General features: G+C 30.0%; 3 protein-coding genes across 3 annotated transcripts; 2 read left to right on the top strand and 1 right to left on the bottom strand.

Annotated features, from left to right (window-relative positions):
- Positions 1-11,477: 11,477 nt before the first annotated feature.
- Positions 11,478-14,036, bottom strand: LOC126548838 (UDP-glucosyltransferase 2-like). The gene is made up of 4 exons (XM_027991148.2): positions 13,443-14,036; positions 12,179-12,398; positions 11,862-12,081; positions 11,478-11,799 (listed from the first exon to the last, which is right to left on the bottom strand). The coding sequence occupies exons 1-4, from the start codon at positions 14,031-14,033 to the stop codon at positions 11,511-11,513; spliced, it is 1,320 nt and encodes a 439-aa protein (XP_027846949.2). The 5' UTR covers positions 14,034-14,036; the 3' UTR covers positions 11,478-11,510.
- Positions 14,037-14,625: 589 nt separating this feature from the next.
- On the top strand, positions 14,626-16,667 carry LOC126552362 (E3 SUMO-protein ligase ZBED1-like). Its single transcript, XM_050207052.1, has 4 exons — positions 14,626-14,845; positions 14,910-15,036; positions 15,888-16,551; positions 16,656-16,667. Exons 1-4 carry the CDS (start codon positions 14,626-14,628, stop codon positions 16,665-16,667), a joined length of 1,023 nt encoding a protein of 340 aa, XP_050063009.1.
- A 52-nt stretch (positions 16,668-16,719) lies between these two features.
- On the top strand, positions 16,720-17,499 carry LOC126552361 (E3 SUMO-protein ligase ZBED1-like). Its single transcript, XM_050207051.1, has 4 exons — positions 16,720-16,876; positions 16,936-17,187; positions 17,274-17,392; positions 17,449-17,499. The coding sequence occupies exons 1-4, from the start codon at positions 16,720-16,722 to the stop codon at positions 17,497-17,499; spliced, it is 579 nt and encodes a 192-aa protein (XP_050063008.1).
- The last annotated feature ends 462 nt before the right edge of the window (positions 17,500-17,961 follow it).

Raw genomic sequence — 17,961 nt, 5'->3', positions numbered from 1 at the left:
ACCATAGTATAACATAATGTAATAATAATGTGTCGGTATAATGTAGCCGTGTAGGTAGGTGTATAAAATATAATATGTGAGAGTTCTTCATTGGTGTCCCGTTTACAACTCATGAGTCATATTATTATATGTTATACCTATAATAATATTATTATAATCCTAAACGATTCCGGCTGACGGACTACTACTGCAACTGCAACGTGTCTCTAGAAAAACCACTCGTCAGGCCCGTGATGATGATCACAATGTGCAGCGGGGGTGGGGGTAAGATCTTTCAATTCTTCGCGCTGTCCGTTAACGTCGAGGCACGAGGGTCTCTCTAATCGGTACGAAATTAAATGTAAATTTATGTTAAACAAATTCGATACGATATACCTAATGCGTTTTCTCGCCGTCGTACTCTACCATATATCTGGTTAGTGGGATACAAATCGACGTCCGTTTGTAAATCGATTAAATTTTATTAAAGCACGTTTGTCTATGCAGCGCGTGTGTGTTTGTTTTTTGAATCTATTCCGGCAACCGTCGCCGGTCTCCGATCTCTGCAAAGATACTGTAGGCCGCACACCGTCGACGTCAGATATCCAATTTCCGTGTTCAGTGATGTGTGATGTAAACTTTTCTGTTTAGATCTCTAATTCTACCTTTTTCCAGCGTAAACTATTTGTGTACTCTAGCGGGCACGTCAAAAATGCACTGTAAAATGTTTAATTTGGTTCAAAACCACGGGAGTGTGAAATTTTAAAATAATATAGTCTATAGAGGCGAGCAATATGCTACCTAAAAATGTAAGATACAATGCGATTTGATATATTATGCGCACCACACTCACATGGTTAACCTAATCCATTTTTAATTTTGAAAACTATTTTAAATTCTTTGAAACATTTACAAGGGGTCCGAGCACTATTTGAAAAATTGTTATTTAATCATTTTTTTTTATATATAATTTTTTCAAATTATTATTGAAGTATAGGTACACTATGTGTTTCATAATATTATAGGAATGAAAATAAGTGTTTATCACTTTAAAAATGGATAGTCAAAAATCACCACTCGCAAGAACACTTAAGGAAAAATGAACACGAAAAATTTATATCTGTCAAACACATAACAACTATGAGTATAAAAAAATCGTCTTAAAAATTCTCATTTCGTAAAACCTTGGAACAACACTAGTATAATAAATGTAACAACTATCGACTACATAAGTAATAAATTAATAACATAAACTTAATTATTATTATTACTTTTTTATTCTATAATTAGTAATTCTAAAAATAGTGTCGACTGTGGTTATTTTCGGATAACGATTCGTTATCCTCACTATTAATAATATTAATAATACATTTTGAGTCGTGACTATAAAACTCGCCGTCGAGACGATAATGAGTACCTAATGACAAGAATTAAAATAAATATTATATTATAAGAAATATCATTTTTTAGAACACTTTAATAGCAATAAAAGACTCTAGTTGTGTGTGGTTACAGCTAGTAGTTGTACTATAATACTATATAATATGAACACATAATTACAGTGAATTATAACGGGATGTCGGGATAATAATAAATTTATTCAAGGATTAATAAATGTCAAATGTTATTGATAAGAGTGTTTATGCTCAGTTGAAAAACTTGAAAATGCATACAATATGCCAGTTAAGACGATTTATAGCAATTAAAAATTATCAACAATTTAATAATATACATAATATGCCCAACTTTTTTAGAAGTAAGTATTTTGATAAAATTAAAATTATTTGCAAGTTGTAAAAATTTATCATTTCTTAAATTTTAATAGGTTTTTAAATCTTAATAAGTTGGTTTTAGAGCATTCTAAAATTATTGAAAACTCATAAACACAATTTTTTTTCTTATTATCAATTAAAATTTTAATTTTGACTAATTTTTGACGGAATACGACATTCAAACGAAAAACAATGAAATTATTGTTATTATTATACTACGTAGTATGTAGTAAAATTATAATTAAAAAAATATTAAATTTAAGAACTCAAAATTTTTTCACTTAAATATTTTAGTATTTACTAATTACTACATACAGTGAAATACTTGAACAATTTTTAAGCTATTTAAAGAAGTTTGAAATTTTAAAATATTTTAAACTATTTACAATGACATAAGTACACTTCTATTGAACGTCAGTATTAACTTACACCTAAGTTATAACTTATAAGTTAATAATAAATAGCAATAATAATACGAGTAAATTATCTAATAGTATAATAATTACTAATTAGTATAGGTATGTTATATTAATATTTGCGATGATTTTGGCAAAAAATAATTCAATCTACCATAATAGTAAGTAATTTAAATAAATTATAAATTATAATATATCCTTAGAAATAAAGAGGCTGATATGTCTCCATTCAGAATCATTTTTTGTATACGACGAGTTTTCGTTAAATTCAGTAATACAACCATTAGGTATTAACCATCAATAATGATGTACACTTCAAAATTTTATAATAGCAGAGTGACTTTTCCGATTATTTTAATCTATTTTTTAATTATTATTATTATTTAGTCATACGAATTATAAAATGTTTATAAATAATTATAGTATATTAACATATTAATTAAAAAAAAAATTAGTTGAATAATGTCATTTGTAATAAATCTTAAATTCTTGGCACTTAATCTTGTGAATATAGATGTTGAAATGTTTCCTACGCATTGTAAATAGACATGGGTCTTATTTATTATTTAGTACCTATATATTTTAACTGTCTTAGCATGGTATTATTTATTATTGTACTTGATGGTATATTTTTTTGTTATGTTATATCAATCATATACGTGAAATAGCGTGATAATTTACTGTTGAAAATATTATTCAATTTCCTAATTAAAAATGTGTATGGATAACTTACACTATTCGTACGGTTCTCTAAAAGTCCAAAAAATAAGAATGAAAATAGGTTAAAAAGGATTTCATCGGTTCACGCCCCAGAAATATATATATATATTCCGAAACGTGACGCTGGTGCAGTGTGGTAATCGTCGTGACACCGTGTAAGAGGTTAGTGGGAGGGGGTGCGCGCGTACGTGTGTAAATATAGCTGAGATGGAAAATAGGGACTGTGCGAGAGAAATAGGATCGAGAGAGGATGAGATAAAGAGATAGCGTGTGCAGTTCGTAAGAGAGAGAGAGAGAGAGAGAGAGAGGCGGCGAAATAGAGATAGAGACAGCACTCGTCGCACCACCGCACCCCCGCCGCACCGGGCGATCGATACGAAGATAATTTGACACGAGAGGGTTTTCGGGCCGAGAGCCGAAAACGTTTGCGACGGAAGTTTATTCGTGACAGATTAACCTCGGATAATTGGCAATAAGTCAGCGGCGCTTTATTTGTATTCAACGATGATCGTATACACACGCACGCGCGCAGTTAAGGTTTTGTGCAAAGGGAGGAATATAAGCGCCCTTTTCGTGCCGGCAGTAGTATATACACTCGTCCGTCGCCCACAAATTGCAGTTTTATACACGTATACATAGTACGTAGTGTATTGTGTGTGTGAGAATGTTTGTGTGCGGGCAGAGCGGAAATACTCTGAGCGGTTAGTGTGTGTGTGGGTGTATATATAGACTGCTCGAGGGAATTACTTGGCCTCCGGTCGGAAATCCCTTTCCACCGCCGCTGTAGCTAATTGAAGGGGCGTCGTCCGCTAGCGCGCACAATTGCGAGGGATGTTCTGCCTAAGCGAATCGCCTCCACTATATATACATATATATATATACACGATACCGACGCCGCTCATTCTACGTCCGACTTGCCGACGATACACCGTGGACTAGTATGTATTGTTATTGATGTAATTATTGTTTACCCCTTAAGTATACATAACAGTATAGTTAGTACCCTCAACAATACGGCTCTTGGCCGTTTACCGTGGTCAGAGTACATAATATGATATTAATTATTGTATATATAAGGTATATTGAATTATTGAATAACGCGTACATGCACCAGTAATAATATATTATTATATTTAACAGTATCGTCGTACCTTATATAATATAACTGATTGTATATTTTTATTATAATATTCTGTTAACGACTTGCGTACAACTTAAAAATAATATTTACCACTGCCACGACGGCTATACACATGGAAATGGACAAAAACCACGATTTATACGTAAAATATTTTTATATATAACTGTCATGTATATAGAGCGTATATGCAGTATATAAGGTCTAGATGTTCTGTATAATTATATAGCTAAGCGAATAGTGATGTTGTAAAGTCGCTTGTACTATATGTAATACTGATGTAATACTGTAATAGTATAATATCTGTTTTAGTGGTTGTTTTCCAATAATGTAAACCACATTGTACGCTAACAATTTTTGCAAAGTCTACTAGCTATATCCTAAAATCGTCATAATATGAATGAAATACCTGACGTTCCTCGTGGCTCAAACGAAGAATACCGCCTCAAAACTCTGAGAGGGGTTGCCGGGTTGGGTATAAAAAAACGAAATGATGTTCGAGGCGGCGAGCTAATTTGCCGAACTGACAAAAACGGGACGAACAACTCGAACAAGACTTTGAGACTGGTGGGCAACAAAGTCAGGGCGAGAAGTCAAAACAGATGAAAAACCCAAAATTAAGGCATTCCGTAACAGACAACAATACAATCGTTTGTATTAATAAATAATGTACGTCCTTCAAAGGATCATCTTCAAAAGTTTAAAATTTAATAACATTTACCAACATTTACCTATTTAAATAAACGACGGTGGCGTCGTGGACGTATTGCGGAAGTTGTTCCCGTTGCATCTGGTTATAAACTGATAAGAAAGGAGATGCTTAATACAAGTTTGCTTATAACTCGCCTAACAATTAAAAATCTATGAACCACAGATAATGTTCTTGTCTTTCTTAAATTTTAAAATACTGTCTCTAGTCATTAAAATTCAATTTGACAATACAATTTGTTTTTTCTGAACACAAATTTGCTAGGTTGTATACATTTATTACATTTTAGTTTTTATTTGCGGGTGTAACATCCTATTAAAATTTTAATTTATTTCTCCTACACATTTTTTTCTGTAAACTTGGCCTACGTAAAAGTTTTATAAGACTATTATTAAATTATACTAGAACGAGTCTGGAGAGCCTATTATTTATAGATATTTTATAGATAATTCAATGTGGATTTTCTGAGCTCAACGAATAATTCATTATAACCGTACCTAGGAAACTTCAGGAAAATTCTAGTTGATATATTTATTACCACATAATCAAAATTAAATGTTTTACAACGTTACAAAAGACTTATTGCGTATTAATTTACTTAGTGTGCTAGATATTGTTGAACCTAAAACGATCGAACTTTATGCATAATGTGTCTTAATAAATGACATTGTGCAACAGTTATATCAAATGAATCTAATATCTAACTGAATGACAATAATAACATATAGTTGCAAAATATAATATATGTTTATACGTACCTAAACAAAAAATTAAGTGACCATGAAAAAATAAACATTATTCGAAATATTTGTATTCCCGTTTATAGTTAGATTTTTAAAGCTCAGCAATTAGGTTAAAAAAACAGAAAATTTAATAGATTTTGGTTGACAAAATATAAATGGTTTGAGTATTCTAAATTAGTTAAAATAGAAAATAGTGTCCATCGTAAGACGTGTGTGTTATTTGCCCCTTCACATGCTGGTAACTGTTCTTCACGGGCACTTAATCAATTAGTAAACTGGATACAATAATAGAAAAAAATACTTTAAGAACAATTTGAAAAACGAAGGGAATTTTCGTGCTTTTAGTTTTTTGTACATATATACTAAAAATAAATACTGTGACTACTTAATTAAAATAATTTTATTTAGCCCCCCCCCAAAAAAAAAAATCCAGTTCGAAAATTACCGAACGACAACAACAGTAATCGTGGACGGGAAAAGTTATATCCGGACTACAAATGGTTATGAATTATGATTATTATTATACACTCGTATAATGGTATAGCCGAGCGATCGGGACAGTAATACGCATAACCAAGTACTGGGTAGCGGCGGTCCGCAGACACGACCGATTTCCACATAGGAATAATTAAACGTCGTAATCTCATCGGTCGCGGTTCGAGAACATATATATTATTATTATTATTGTAATGTGTGGCGAGCTAATAGTTAATAAATTCGGGACGGATATATATTATATTATTATTACAAAGTTTATGTGTGCGCACTGTTCGGCGGGTAAGTCGTGGCGAGCGGGAAACGGAAAAAAATTCCACCCTCGCCCGCGACACACCGCGAGACCGGCTGTACCTATAAATGCGCGTACGATATGATTTATGAAGAAAATCGCGGATAATCCGCCGAGGATCAAGAGCGCATCTGATATCGTTTATAAAAGTTTATATTAAAATGATATGGGGTGGTATAATATTGTACACGGGTATATCCGCCAGGCGCTCGCCGTTTGTTTTGACGCGTCCCGGAGGGAAAGATACCCGCAGCGGCGGCTAGAGGAGGGGAGGTTCAAAAACGAAACAAAAACCTAAACGTAAATAAATAAAACATAAATGCGTACACCGTTCAAAAACACTCGCCCCCCGATCCCCTGACAGCAATCGAGGGCATCGTCGACACACCCTCGCCAATGTTTTTTTTACTCATCTCGCGCGGTGTCTGCGTGTGTGTACATTCAATTTGTCCGTACAGTGTGCATGTGTGTAAATTATGATAATAATATTATATGTTCGCGGTGTGCGGTCCCATCGCCGAACCGCTAATTTACATCGTATACACACACACACACACGAGTAAGCATAAACGTGTATATTATATAGCAGCGTACAAGTCACCATGTGCGCGTGTGCGCTAAACGGAGCGGTAAACTTTAGCGCGACGCACGACGATTAAAATACATACATTAATTGGCGGAAGAGGACCCAAATCCATTAATATGGTCCTCGTCCCCGCCGCGGTTAACGGTTTACGCGCCACGACTCAGCGTATATGGGTAATGGTTATAGATACTGTATAATAAATAATATGATTAATGATGATGTACGCACGAAGTTATCATATTTGTAGTTTGTACGCGGAATGTGATTTCCCAATCCTGATTATTGATAACTCTCGATATATTTTCCTTTAACGATGAATTTATTTTAAAAACTGATTTTTGTTAATTTTAAAACTCTTTAATTTTTTACTACACATAAAGAGTGTTCTTACAGAGATTTCTGTAACCCCTGTTTCTCCGTTTTTCTGTAGATAATCAAATTATTTTGTGAATAATTTTATGTAAAAGTGTTGAAGTATAGGTATGTACCTAGCTAACCTATATTATGTAAAATTTGTACGATTAATTAACCAGTTACTAAAATGTCAATACATAAAATAATAGTCCTTACCTACATATGATAGTTTTACAGAAAATAGAAATAACAATTAATCTAATGTTTATTGTACTTGAATCATTTTTACGAATCGTTTATATTGATAGATTAATATAGTGACAACTAAATGTTTCAAATCACCATGCCAACTCATTATTATTGGACCTATTATCTTATTTGTTTTTATATACATTTGTGAAAAATTAAGCACTTTGCTAAATATTTTTTATAAATTAATGTAAATAATTATTTGATCAAACCGCAGTGAATTTATCATAATCAAGGCTATAATCTTTACATTAATATTATGTTCATCTAAAACATAATGATAACTAGGGTCCGGATTTATATTGTGCAAATACTATACTTAAATAAGCTTTTTGAAATCTGATGAGAATTAACCCCGATTTAGACTATTTTTATTAAAATAACACTAATTTTATTTTAGATTCTGAACGGAGTGATGAATGTATTGATTTTACAATGATGTGTGTTTTTTTTTGTGTCTGTCGACAACATTTGGAGCAGTAAAAATACTTCGATTTTTGACTTCAGCCCCTCTTTGAAAAGGAAATTGAATCTAGTTGGTACTTTGGGGGGTCAAAAGTTAAAAATTTTCAATATTTTTTAAATGAATCGGGAAAAACCCTAAAAAAATGAGGGAAAAACGGGATTTTTTACGCAAAACCAGTTTTCGTCAAAATCGAATTTTTTATTTTTCTATAACTCAAAAACTAATCGATTTAAATACTTGAAATTTTCACCAAATGTTTATATTAGCGTTCTCCATACACAGTTAAATTTGACTTTTTTTGAACTATTTATAGACAATTGAAATTTTCAATTTTTCTAAGTATTTTTTTTTTAAATAACGATAAAAATTTTTTGGCTGACCAGAAAATCTTGAAAATTTAATACAAGGTTTCTTATAAGTTGTTCTTGAAGTGATAAAAAAAAATCCGAAATTGTTAGTCACAATTTTTTTTTATAAGTGCTTAAAGTTCAAATTTATACGAAATATGTTAAAATTGCGAAAATTTGCAAGTAATTTTGTGGTTGGAAAATCGTAAAAATTTTTTCTTTTATAACTAAGTTTTGAAAATTTGGTACAAGGTTCTCCATAAATTTTTCTTCAAATATCTGTAAAAAAAACTCTACCGGATTCAGACAAAAAAATTTTATGAGTGTTTGAAATTTAAATTTTTACAAAACCGCGTTAAATAACGGTTTAGCCTCAAACGATTTTTGATGTTTGTTATTATTCAAATAGTATAAGTCGTAAATACTTAAAAAATTTACCAGTTATTTAGATTGTCATTTTCTTTACGTGATTTGATTTTCAAAATATTTTGAGTTTTTTTGAGCTATTTATAGACAACTGAAATTTTCAACTTTTCTGAAAATTTTTTTTTGAAGTGTCGATAAAATTTTTTTGGCGGAGTCAAAATATTTGAAAAATTAATACAAAGTTCCTCATAAGTTATTCTTATAGCGGTAAAAAAATTATAAGAATACATAGGCACAATTTTTTTTTATTAGTATTTGAAGTTCAAATGTTGACAAAAATTCGTGAAAATCATGAATATTTGCAAATTATTTTGTAGTTCAAAATTCATAAAATTGTTTATATTTATATCTAACGTTAAATATTTAGACTGACAAATCATTTCTGTTCAGAATCGTTTTTCGTATACAATGATACCTATCATTGCATTCAAATTTAACCTACTCTAGTCTGAGGTCCACCCCACCCCCTAATGTACAGCAGAGCGGTACCCATTTTTTATATTATTATTTTTAGCATATATATTTGTTTTTCGTCGTATTTTCACGTTCACGGCCACATATTTATTATTATCGATAAAATTACGACTAGACATTATTGCCAAAGATAAGATTACACACTCATATCCAACATATTATAATATTAATATAGGTAGATAATTTCGGTGTTCATTAAATAGAATTTAAGCGTTCGACGGTCAATGTTCGGTTTCAGTCGGTGTCGTGCGTTTTATTATGTTTTTATTGTGCCCAATTTTGTGTCTTATGATTTTTGATGCAATTTTAATTCGGAATTTTAAAATGCCTTTTACTTTAAAGTAAAAACACCAATTATTAGGAGTCGTTTACAAACATATGTAAACGATCATAAAGTTATTTTTAAAATCGATGGTTCAATTGTGTACTGCATTTGTATTTGTGAAATTCTTGTTAACGTGACTAATGACTACAAAGTTTTTGATTGACCAAAATTTATTGCAATTTTATATGCATATTTTATTACTATTACAAAATTTTTTAAGTTGCTTTTAAGTGTTTCGTTGTTGTTGCAATATTGACAGAACAGGCAACTATTTTAAATCCTGTTAAAACATCGACTTAACAGATCCTATTATAACTGGCCAGATTGTATAAGTTCCGATCTTAGAGTTGATTTAGTCAAACTTGGACCAAAAAGAAAAATTAATATAAAATATCGTATTAGTATAATCAATTAAACGGTAAGACAATTTTCAAATAGTTTCTATTCTAGAAAATTATCTAATGGTGACTTTGTTGATCGTCAGTGGCTAGTATATAGTGTTTCACGTGATCGCGTTGATTGTTTTTGTTGTAAACTTTTTCCTAATCACGAAATGAATCTACGTATTAGTTCTTTGGTTACTGTTGGTTTAAGAAACGAGAAACATATATCTGTATTTCTCATACACACATAAAAAGTGCACTTGATTGGTCAGAACTGAGGCTAAGATTAGGAAAATTAGAGACCATCAGATAATCATAGAAAAAGAAAAAAATCATTGGAGAGAAGTCTTAAAGCGTATTGTAGCGGCAATACATTTTTTGGCTAAGCATAATGACGCATTTAGAGGTTCCACAGACATTCTTTACCAACCTATTAAGTAATAATGCAAGTTTTTAGGTCTGATGGAAATGTTTTGTGAATTGTTTTCAATATTTGAACTTAAAATCCAAATAAAAAAAATTGTGCCTATGTATTCTTATAATTTTTTAATCAGTATAAAAAAAACTTATGAGAAACTTTATATAAAATTTTCAAGTATTTTGATTGGGCCAAAAAAAATTTATCGACACTTCAAAAAAAAATGTACTTCAGTTGTTTATAAATAGCTCAATAAAAGTCAAAATATTTTGAAAATTAAATCATGTAAAAAAAATGCCAACCTAAATAACTGGTGAAATTTTCAAGTATCTACGACTTATACTTTTTGAATAATAACAAATATTTAAAATCGTTTGAGGATAAATCGTTATCGTTAGGTACGCTAATTCGTAAAACTTTAAAATTTAAACGCACTTAAAAGTTTACCTATAATGATGCTACGAGTTTTCTCTAAAGCTATTTGAAGAAAAATTTATGGAAAACTTAGTGTTGTATTTTTAAACCTTAGATATCAACACAAAAAATTTTATGATTTTTCAACTTCAAGATTACTTGAAATGTTCGTGATTTCGACATTGTTGATAAGAGTTTGAACTATAAACACCTATACAAAAAATTTGTGACTAACGATTTTTGATTTTTTTTTAATTACAATAAGAACAACTCATAAGGAATCTTGTATTCAATTTCAAGTTTTTTTGGCCATCCAAAATTTTTTTATCGACAATCGAAAAATCGAAATTTTTGTGGTATTTAAATAACTCAAAAAAAGTCAATATATTTTGAAAATTTAGCTATGTATTAATAACAGTAACATAAACATGTGGTGAAAATTTGCGTAAAAATTTTTCAGTCACTTTTTTTTGTTTTTCTCGATTTTTTTGAAAACTGTTGGAAAATATTTACTTTTTACCTCTATAATGCACCAAGAATATTCACTTTGCCATCGGAAACCACCCCCAAAATTTTGAAATTAAAGCATTATTTCGACTAGTTATGCTATACACAAATACACAAAAAATAAACACACATCATTGTAAAATCAATACATTCATCACTTCGTTCAGAATCTAAAATGGAACTTATCATGGTATATATAAGACGTGTATTGGTATAATCATTATATTATACATTATATACATTCATAAAATTAAAAATGCAATATTTAATATTTTTAAATAACTATAAAATATATTATTAATTAGATTTTAATTTGGTGTGTGATGAATACATCTTTGTGTAAATTGTGCGAATAAATTTAAGACATTTTAAAACCAACAGTACAGCAATAAAAATAAATAAGACAATTAAGGCGATCACGTCCAATAAAAAGTATTGGTACCACGTTAAATTAAGAGCTTGAGATTTTAGATGTTGTGCTCCTTTGTGACGAATAACATATTCTGTCCAGTAAACAACAGACTTTTCCTGTGACATTGGTCGGTCTTTAAATATTTCTGAAGCAACTTTGGCATTGTGCTTGTATCTAAAACAATAAAATTATATTAGAAATACCAATAAATATATAAGTGATCAACAAATATTTACTTGTCGTTGTTAACAAGATCCAATACATTTTTCAAAAAAGTATCTCTAGTTACTGAAAATATTTCCATTGATATTGCCATGCCTGATTCGACTAAATTATCTATGTTTCTATACTGATCGATGAAGATTGGAAATCCTAAGACTGGAACTCCAGCATCTACTGCTTCGTACAATCCAGATATTCCACCGTGACTAACAAAGAGCTTAACGTTTTTGTGCACTGTAAATCATTAAGAACACATTTATGAAGTATCTAAAAATTTAAGTATCAATAAAATATCTTAAAATAATTTTAACATCTTTTAACATAATCTTACAAAGAATGTCACGTTGAGGGAACCATTTTCTCGTCATGACATTTATCGGTTTATCTTTCATTTCTCCCTCGTATTTCAATAAAACTCTTTGTGGAAGTTGAGCTATTGCTTCTTTAAATGCAGTTATAATATTTTTTGGAAGTGAACTCACTGCAATTGTTGAACCAAATGTGAATAAAATTACTCCACTTGGTGAGTTTTCAATAAAATCCAATATATCCTGGAACCAATAGTTTTAATTATTTTGTTTTTAAAATTCTTTAATGAATTTTTTACAAGGTACAAAAAACAATATACTAAATTTTTTACATCATAAATAAAATAGGATTTCTTATTTCAGACTCATATTTAATATAATTTTAAATTTAAATGTTATACGTTGAATATTTAATTGGATACAATTAATTTGCGATTACCGATGTATATATAATAATTGTACTTTTAATATTATTTAATGATTTTAAATATAAAAATTACGAACAGTGTTCAGTATCATAATAATAATATATTATGTCATGTTTTATCTGTTTATTACATTTTTATCTATAACTTAATGAGTTATATTTCTAATACATTAAAATATATTCAAATATTGAGAATTGCTGTTTTTTAATTGACTTAGCATTTAAAAAGTATATCGATTGCTATGATACAGTGGTCTTGGTCAACGTTATCAATTGTTTATTGTTATCAAAAAGTGTAAGTACTGGCCACATGAGTATGTGTAAATTATGTCGGAAATTGTAATCAATACGCTGCTTAATGTTATCTGCAGTATGAGGCCATATTAACATCATGCACGAGAATAGGTATTTAGTAAGAGATTAAAGTTTTTGTCAAGTGCTTTAGGAAAGATAAAAATATTTATATAATAGTATATTGTTTATCTACGTTTCGATCAAACACCATCATTAAGGCAGTATTTTCGTTGCCCATCGACCAGTACCTATTGCATTTGTATAAAAAATGAGTGAAAATGAAAAAGAATTTTGTATACCTATACATAATTTAAATAGATAACTAATAAATAATAATAATATTTTTTAATGGTTATGTGTGAATTAAATTTGATGCAATATAACATAATAAATTTTTTTTTATTAAACGTATGTTTTATTATTTTCAACTTACGTTTAGTGTTATCCCGTACCAAAGTGATTACATTAAGGGGCGACTAAGGTGGATATTTACATATATAAATCCACCTTGGGGGCGACCACTCATAATTTAAGATTGTACTATACAATTGATATTAAATTATTACCTGAGGTATTTTTTTAGGTGGTTTTAAATGAATTCCACCGACATTAACAACATTCGACGGAGTTGGTCTAGCTTTATCGCTTATGAAATGAGAGTTCATGAAGACCAATGATGGAGGTGTTACGATGCTTAAATCGTAAGGTTTTGATTCAATTACTTGAAGTAAGAATTCTTGAAATCTGGTTTTTGTACTGATGTACAGAAAAGCAAGTGTATTAGTTAACCGTTGAACGAAGGTCTTGGGAATAGCGGATTTAAATAACAGCGTTGACACTGTTGCTGGGTTGTGGACATCGCCATAAGTGATACGTTCCGTGTAAGTATTTATTGGAACTGGACTCGTGTGTATCACTGGTAGGGTTGAGTTTGCTCCGAGGTATGCCAAGCAACTCGACATTCTTCCAGGTTCAAAGATAATTGCATCAAAATCGGTTTCCAATTTATTTGCTAAAATGTCATTTAGTTGAATGTTTTTAGTTAATACATCGCAAATATATCTACCAAATTTCAATATAGATGAAGCGGCCGTAAACTGATCTTTGTACCGTTGTTTCGTCTCCACTATATCCAGAGCAAGTTTCATCTGGAACATGCTAGACATTAGTGATGGGCAGAAACGACTATTTGATACTACCGACTATTAGTCGGTTTTCATCACGTACTACCGACTATTATTCGACTAATAATATGCACGACCAGCTATATATAAATCATAGAAATTAGTCGATTATTTTTTTCAACCAACTAATATGAATAAATGAAATTAGTCGGCTAATTATTCGACTACTTCTTTTCAACCAACTAATATGAATAAATGAAATTACTCGACTAATTATTCAACTAAAATAACTGATAAATCGGTAATTCTAAGAAATTTAAATTTTAGTCGTAATTCTATTTATAACTAGTCAAAACAAAAATACCGATAATGACACGCACGGGCACGGCGCACGTCGCACACACTACAAAGGATTACATAGGAGACCATTATTGAGCTAGCCGCTAGGTTTTTACAAATGGGTAATTCTAAGAAAATGTAAGGTCTATTGTTCTGCATAGGTTTTATTTAGATAAATACTTAATACCCAAAGTACCTTAGTAGTTACTAGTTAGTTATCATTCGATAGTTATACGCGGTATAGACTATAAGCTATTGAGTTTAAACTGTTATAAACTCGTATAAAATGTTAAGTAAAAAAAATTCATCAAACGTGTGGTGCTATTTCACTAAAAATATAAATAAACCTGACGAAGCTAAGTGTAATTTATGTCATACTGTGTACAAACATGGTCACGGTACATCAAATCTGCACGAACATTTGCGCCGTAAACATAAGTCAAAACTTGACGCAGATAAGTCTAAATTTGAATTGGACAAAGATTTAGATTTGCAATTTCAACAAGGTAAGTGATAGTATACTTTTTTAGTTGATGTTTTAATTTAATTTCAATTTTGTATTTTATTTAGGAGAGGCATCAACATCAACATCCAAACGTAGTTTTAGGGAAACAACTATAATGACAAACAATTCAATTAATGAAGTTCAAGTACCTGTATTGAAAAATCAAACAAAGCAATTACTTCTTTCAAAAAGGTAATTTTATTTGATTTATTTACATTTTTTAGTACAAAAAAAAGATTTTAAAATACTTTTGCATATAAATATTTATCTAACAGATTTGTATGTATTTTTTAACCTTTTTCGTGACATTTATATCTCAGTAATTTGATGAAATAAAAAAAATAAAAAAAATTCACAAATATTAGTCAAAGATTCTTTATATCTTGCCTATTTTAATTTATATTGTTGGACCACATATATATATATATATTGCGAGCGGTGTATGATAATTACAAAAATAATAAATCGGAATAAAATAATTATCTATAATATTAACGTATAACTTTTATTTATCATTCATTCGTACTTCAAAACTTACAAAATAGGGCCGCGCCAGGACGCACTTTCGACAGAATACCGACTGGCTTACTTACTTGTGGACTAACTCACACTGACACACACGCACATTAGCGATCGTCATATATTTATAATAATCGTCGATTCTAGAACATTCGGCGGAAATACCCGCTCGTTATTGAATCAATAAGTTCATAGATCCGATAAGTGCTCCATCGAACATTCCAGAATAAACGCCAACATTATTAATTTATTCATTATAATCATCCTTTCTTAATACCCTTCTGCACCACAAACTATCTAAAAAATGAACCTATTACGAGAATAATGAAATTAGCCAATGAGGATCCGCTGTTCCTTTGATAGTTTTACTTTTTGTATTCATTGTTTAGTTTAATTTATATTTTATACTTTGTTATATTATTCATGTTATGTTATTTTTTTATTGTAATGTACACCTAATTATTTTAACCTGGGCTCACGCCTGTTTATTCAATAAATAAATAAACAAATATTTTTTTTTATAGATTTGGTATTCCATCAGAAAAACAAAAGACAGACTTTGTGAGATCGATTGTTGAAATGATAACTGATGATTTGCAACCACTATCGTTTGTTGAAAATAGTGGATTTCAAAACGTTATTCGATTGCTTGATTCAAGGTACTTAGAGCTTTTACCAAGTCGCCGAACACTAACAAGAAGCATCTTACCTGAACTATACTCTACTACCAAAAATAAACTACAAGATATTTTGAACAAATCTAGCTATATTTCCATTACTTCGGATATATGGACATCATTAAATACAGATTCGTTTATGACTATTACTGTCCACACGTTTGATAGTGCTTTCGTTCTTAAAACATTTGTGTTATGCACTTTAAAATTAGAAAATAGTCATACAGGGGAATATCTTAGTCAAACGTTGGAAAATATATTTAATGAATGGGGAATTAGACACAAAATTGTAGCAATTGTAACAGATTCAGGGGCTAATATTAAATCTGCCGTAAAAAAATTACGAATACCACACATACCTTGTACAGCGCACATATTAAATTTAATTGTTACCCAAGCTTTAGTATTTAGAAGTCCATATGGTGACAATACTGACAATGATGTTTTAGAACCTAATGAATGTCAAAATACTCAAAATCTAAATGATTTATTAAAGAAGTGTCGTTCCATTGTGACATATTTTAAAAAAAGTGAAGTTGCAAATAGGAAATTAGCCGAAAAATTAACACAGTTAGGAGCTTTAAAATTAAAACTTAAACAAGACGTGTCAACTAGATGGAACAGTAGCCTATTGATGTTGGAAAGACTGGTCGAATTAAAAGAACCATTGACCTATGCTATGCTTTCCTTAAAAGATGGGCCTGTAATGTTAAATGCGCAAGAATGGGAAGTAATAGAAGATATTATCCCCATATTAAAACCATTTGAAGTAATGACTACTGAGTTATCAGGAGAGAACTATCCGACATTGGCAATGGTTATTCCATTAGTAAGAGGTAAGTAAGATATTCAAAAAAATTAAATAAATAATAAATAATTAAACAAATATTTTTAGGTTTACACATTTCTCTAGTATCAAAACAAACGAGAACATACTTAGGTCAGCTACTCAAGCAAAAATTGCTGGAAAATTTAAACAGTCGTTTTAAACTCATTGAAGAGCAAAATCCTAAACCTGAGTTTTCAAGAGCGACTCTACTTGACCCTCGTTTTAAAAAATTGGCATTTCAGCATACAATTAATGCTGAAAACGCAGAAAAGAGTATTACAGATGAACTATCTTTACTTATCAGTGAACATTTGAATGGTAAGTAATTAATACTATTAATACATTTTTTTTTTACATAAAAAATTTTGATTAATTATAAAAATATATGTTTTTTAACATCGCAGAAGAAAATTCTAATATTTCTGAAACTCCTGAAATTCAAACCATCTCTAATAATGAAGCTGTCGATTTATGGAGTTTCTTGGATGATAAACTGAATACAGAACGAACTCAAGTTACATCAGTAAGCTCTGCGGATAACATTTTAAAACAATATTTCAGTCTACCACACTCCAATAGGAAATCAAAGCCAACCGATTTTTGGATCAAACACAAAATACTGCTGGGTGAATTATTCAACTTAGCATTGAAGTATTTAGTGATCCCTGCTACTTCAGTACCTTCAGAGAGAATATTTTCAAAAGCAGGTGAAATTATGTCAGCCAAAAGAAATAGAACACATCCAAAAAATTTAGATATGTTAATATTTTTAAACAAAAATTTAAAACAGTTGTAAATTTGTATTTATTTTTCCTAGTAATGTTTATGTTTTTTGTTATATTGTTGAATTAAAGAGTAATTCATGCTAGTTTGCATTGTTTCATGTTTGCCAATCAGTCCAATAAAAATCAGTTGAATAATAAAAATAAGTCGAATGAATAATGATAATAAGTTAAAATTAATCAAATATTCAAATAATAATAATTAGTCGAATAATAATAATTAGTCGAATAATAAAAATAAGTCGAATAATAAAAATGTTCGAGTAACTAAATTAGTCATATGGTACTACCGACTAAGTCGGTAGTAATT

Source organism: Aphis gossypii, chromosome X, assembly GCF_020184175.1.
Source record: "Aphis gossypii isolate Hap1 chromosome X, ASM2018417v2, whole genome shotgun sequence".
NCBI classification, from domain to species: domain Eukaryota; kingdom Metazoa; phylum Arthropoda; class Insecta; order Hemiptera; family Aphididae; genus Aphis; species Aphis gossypii.
Note: the sequence above shows the minus strand (reverse complement) of the source record. Positions and strands in the feature narration are given on the sequence as shown.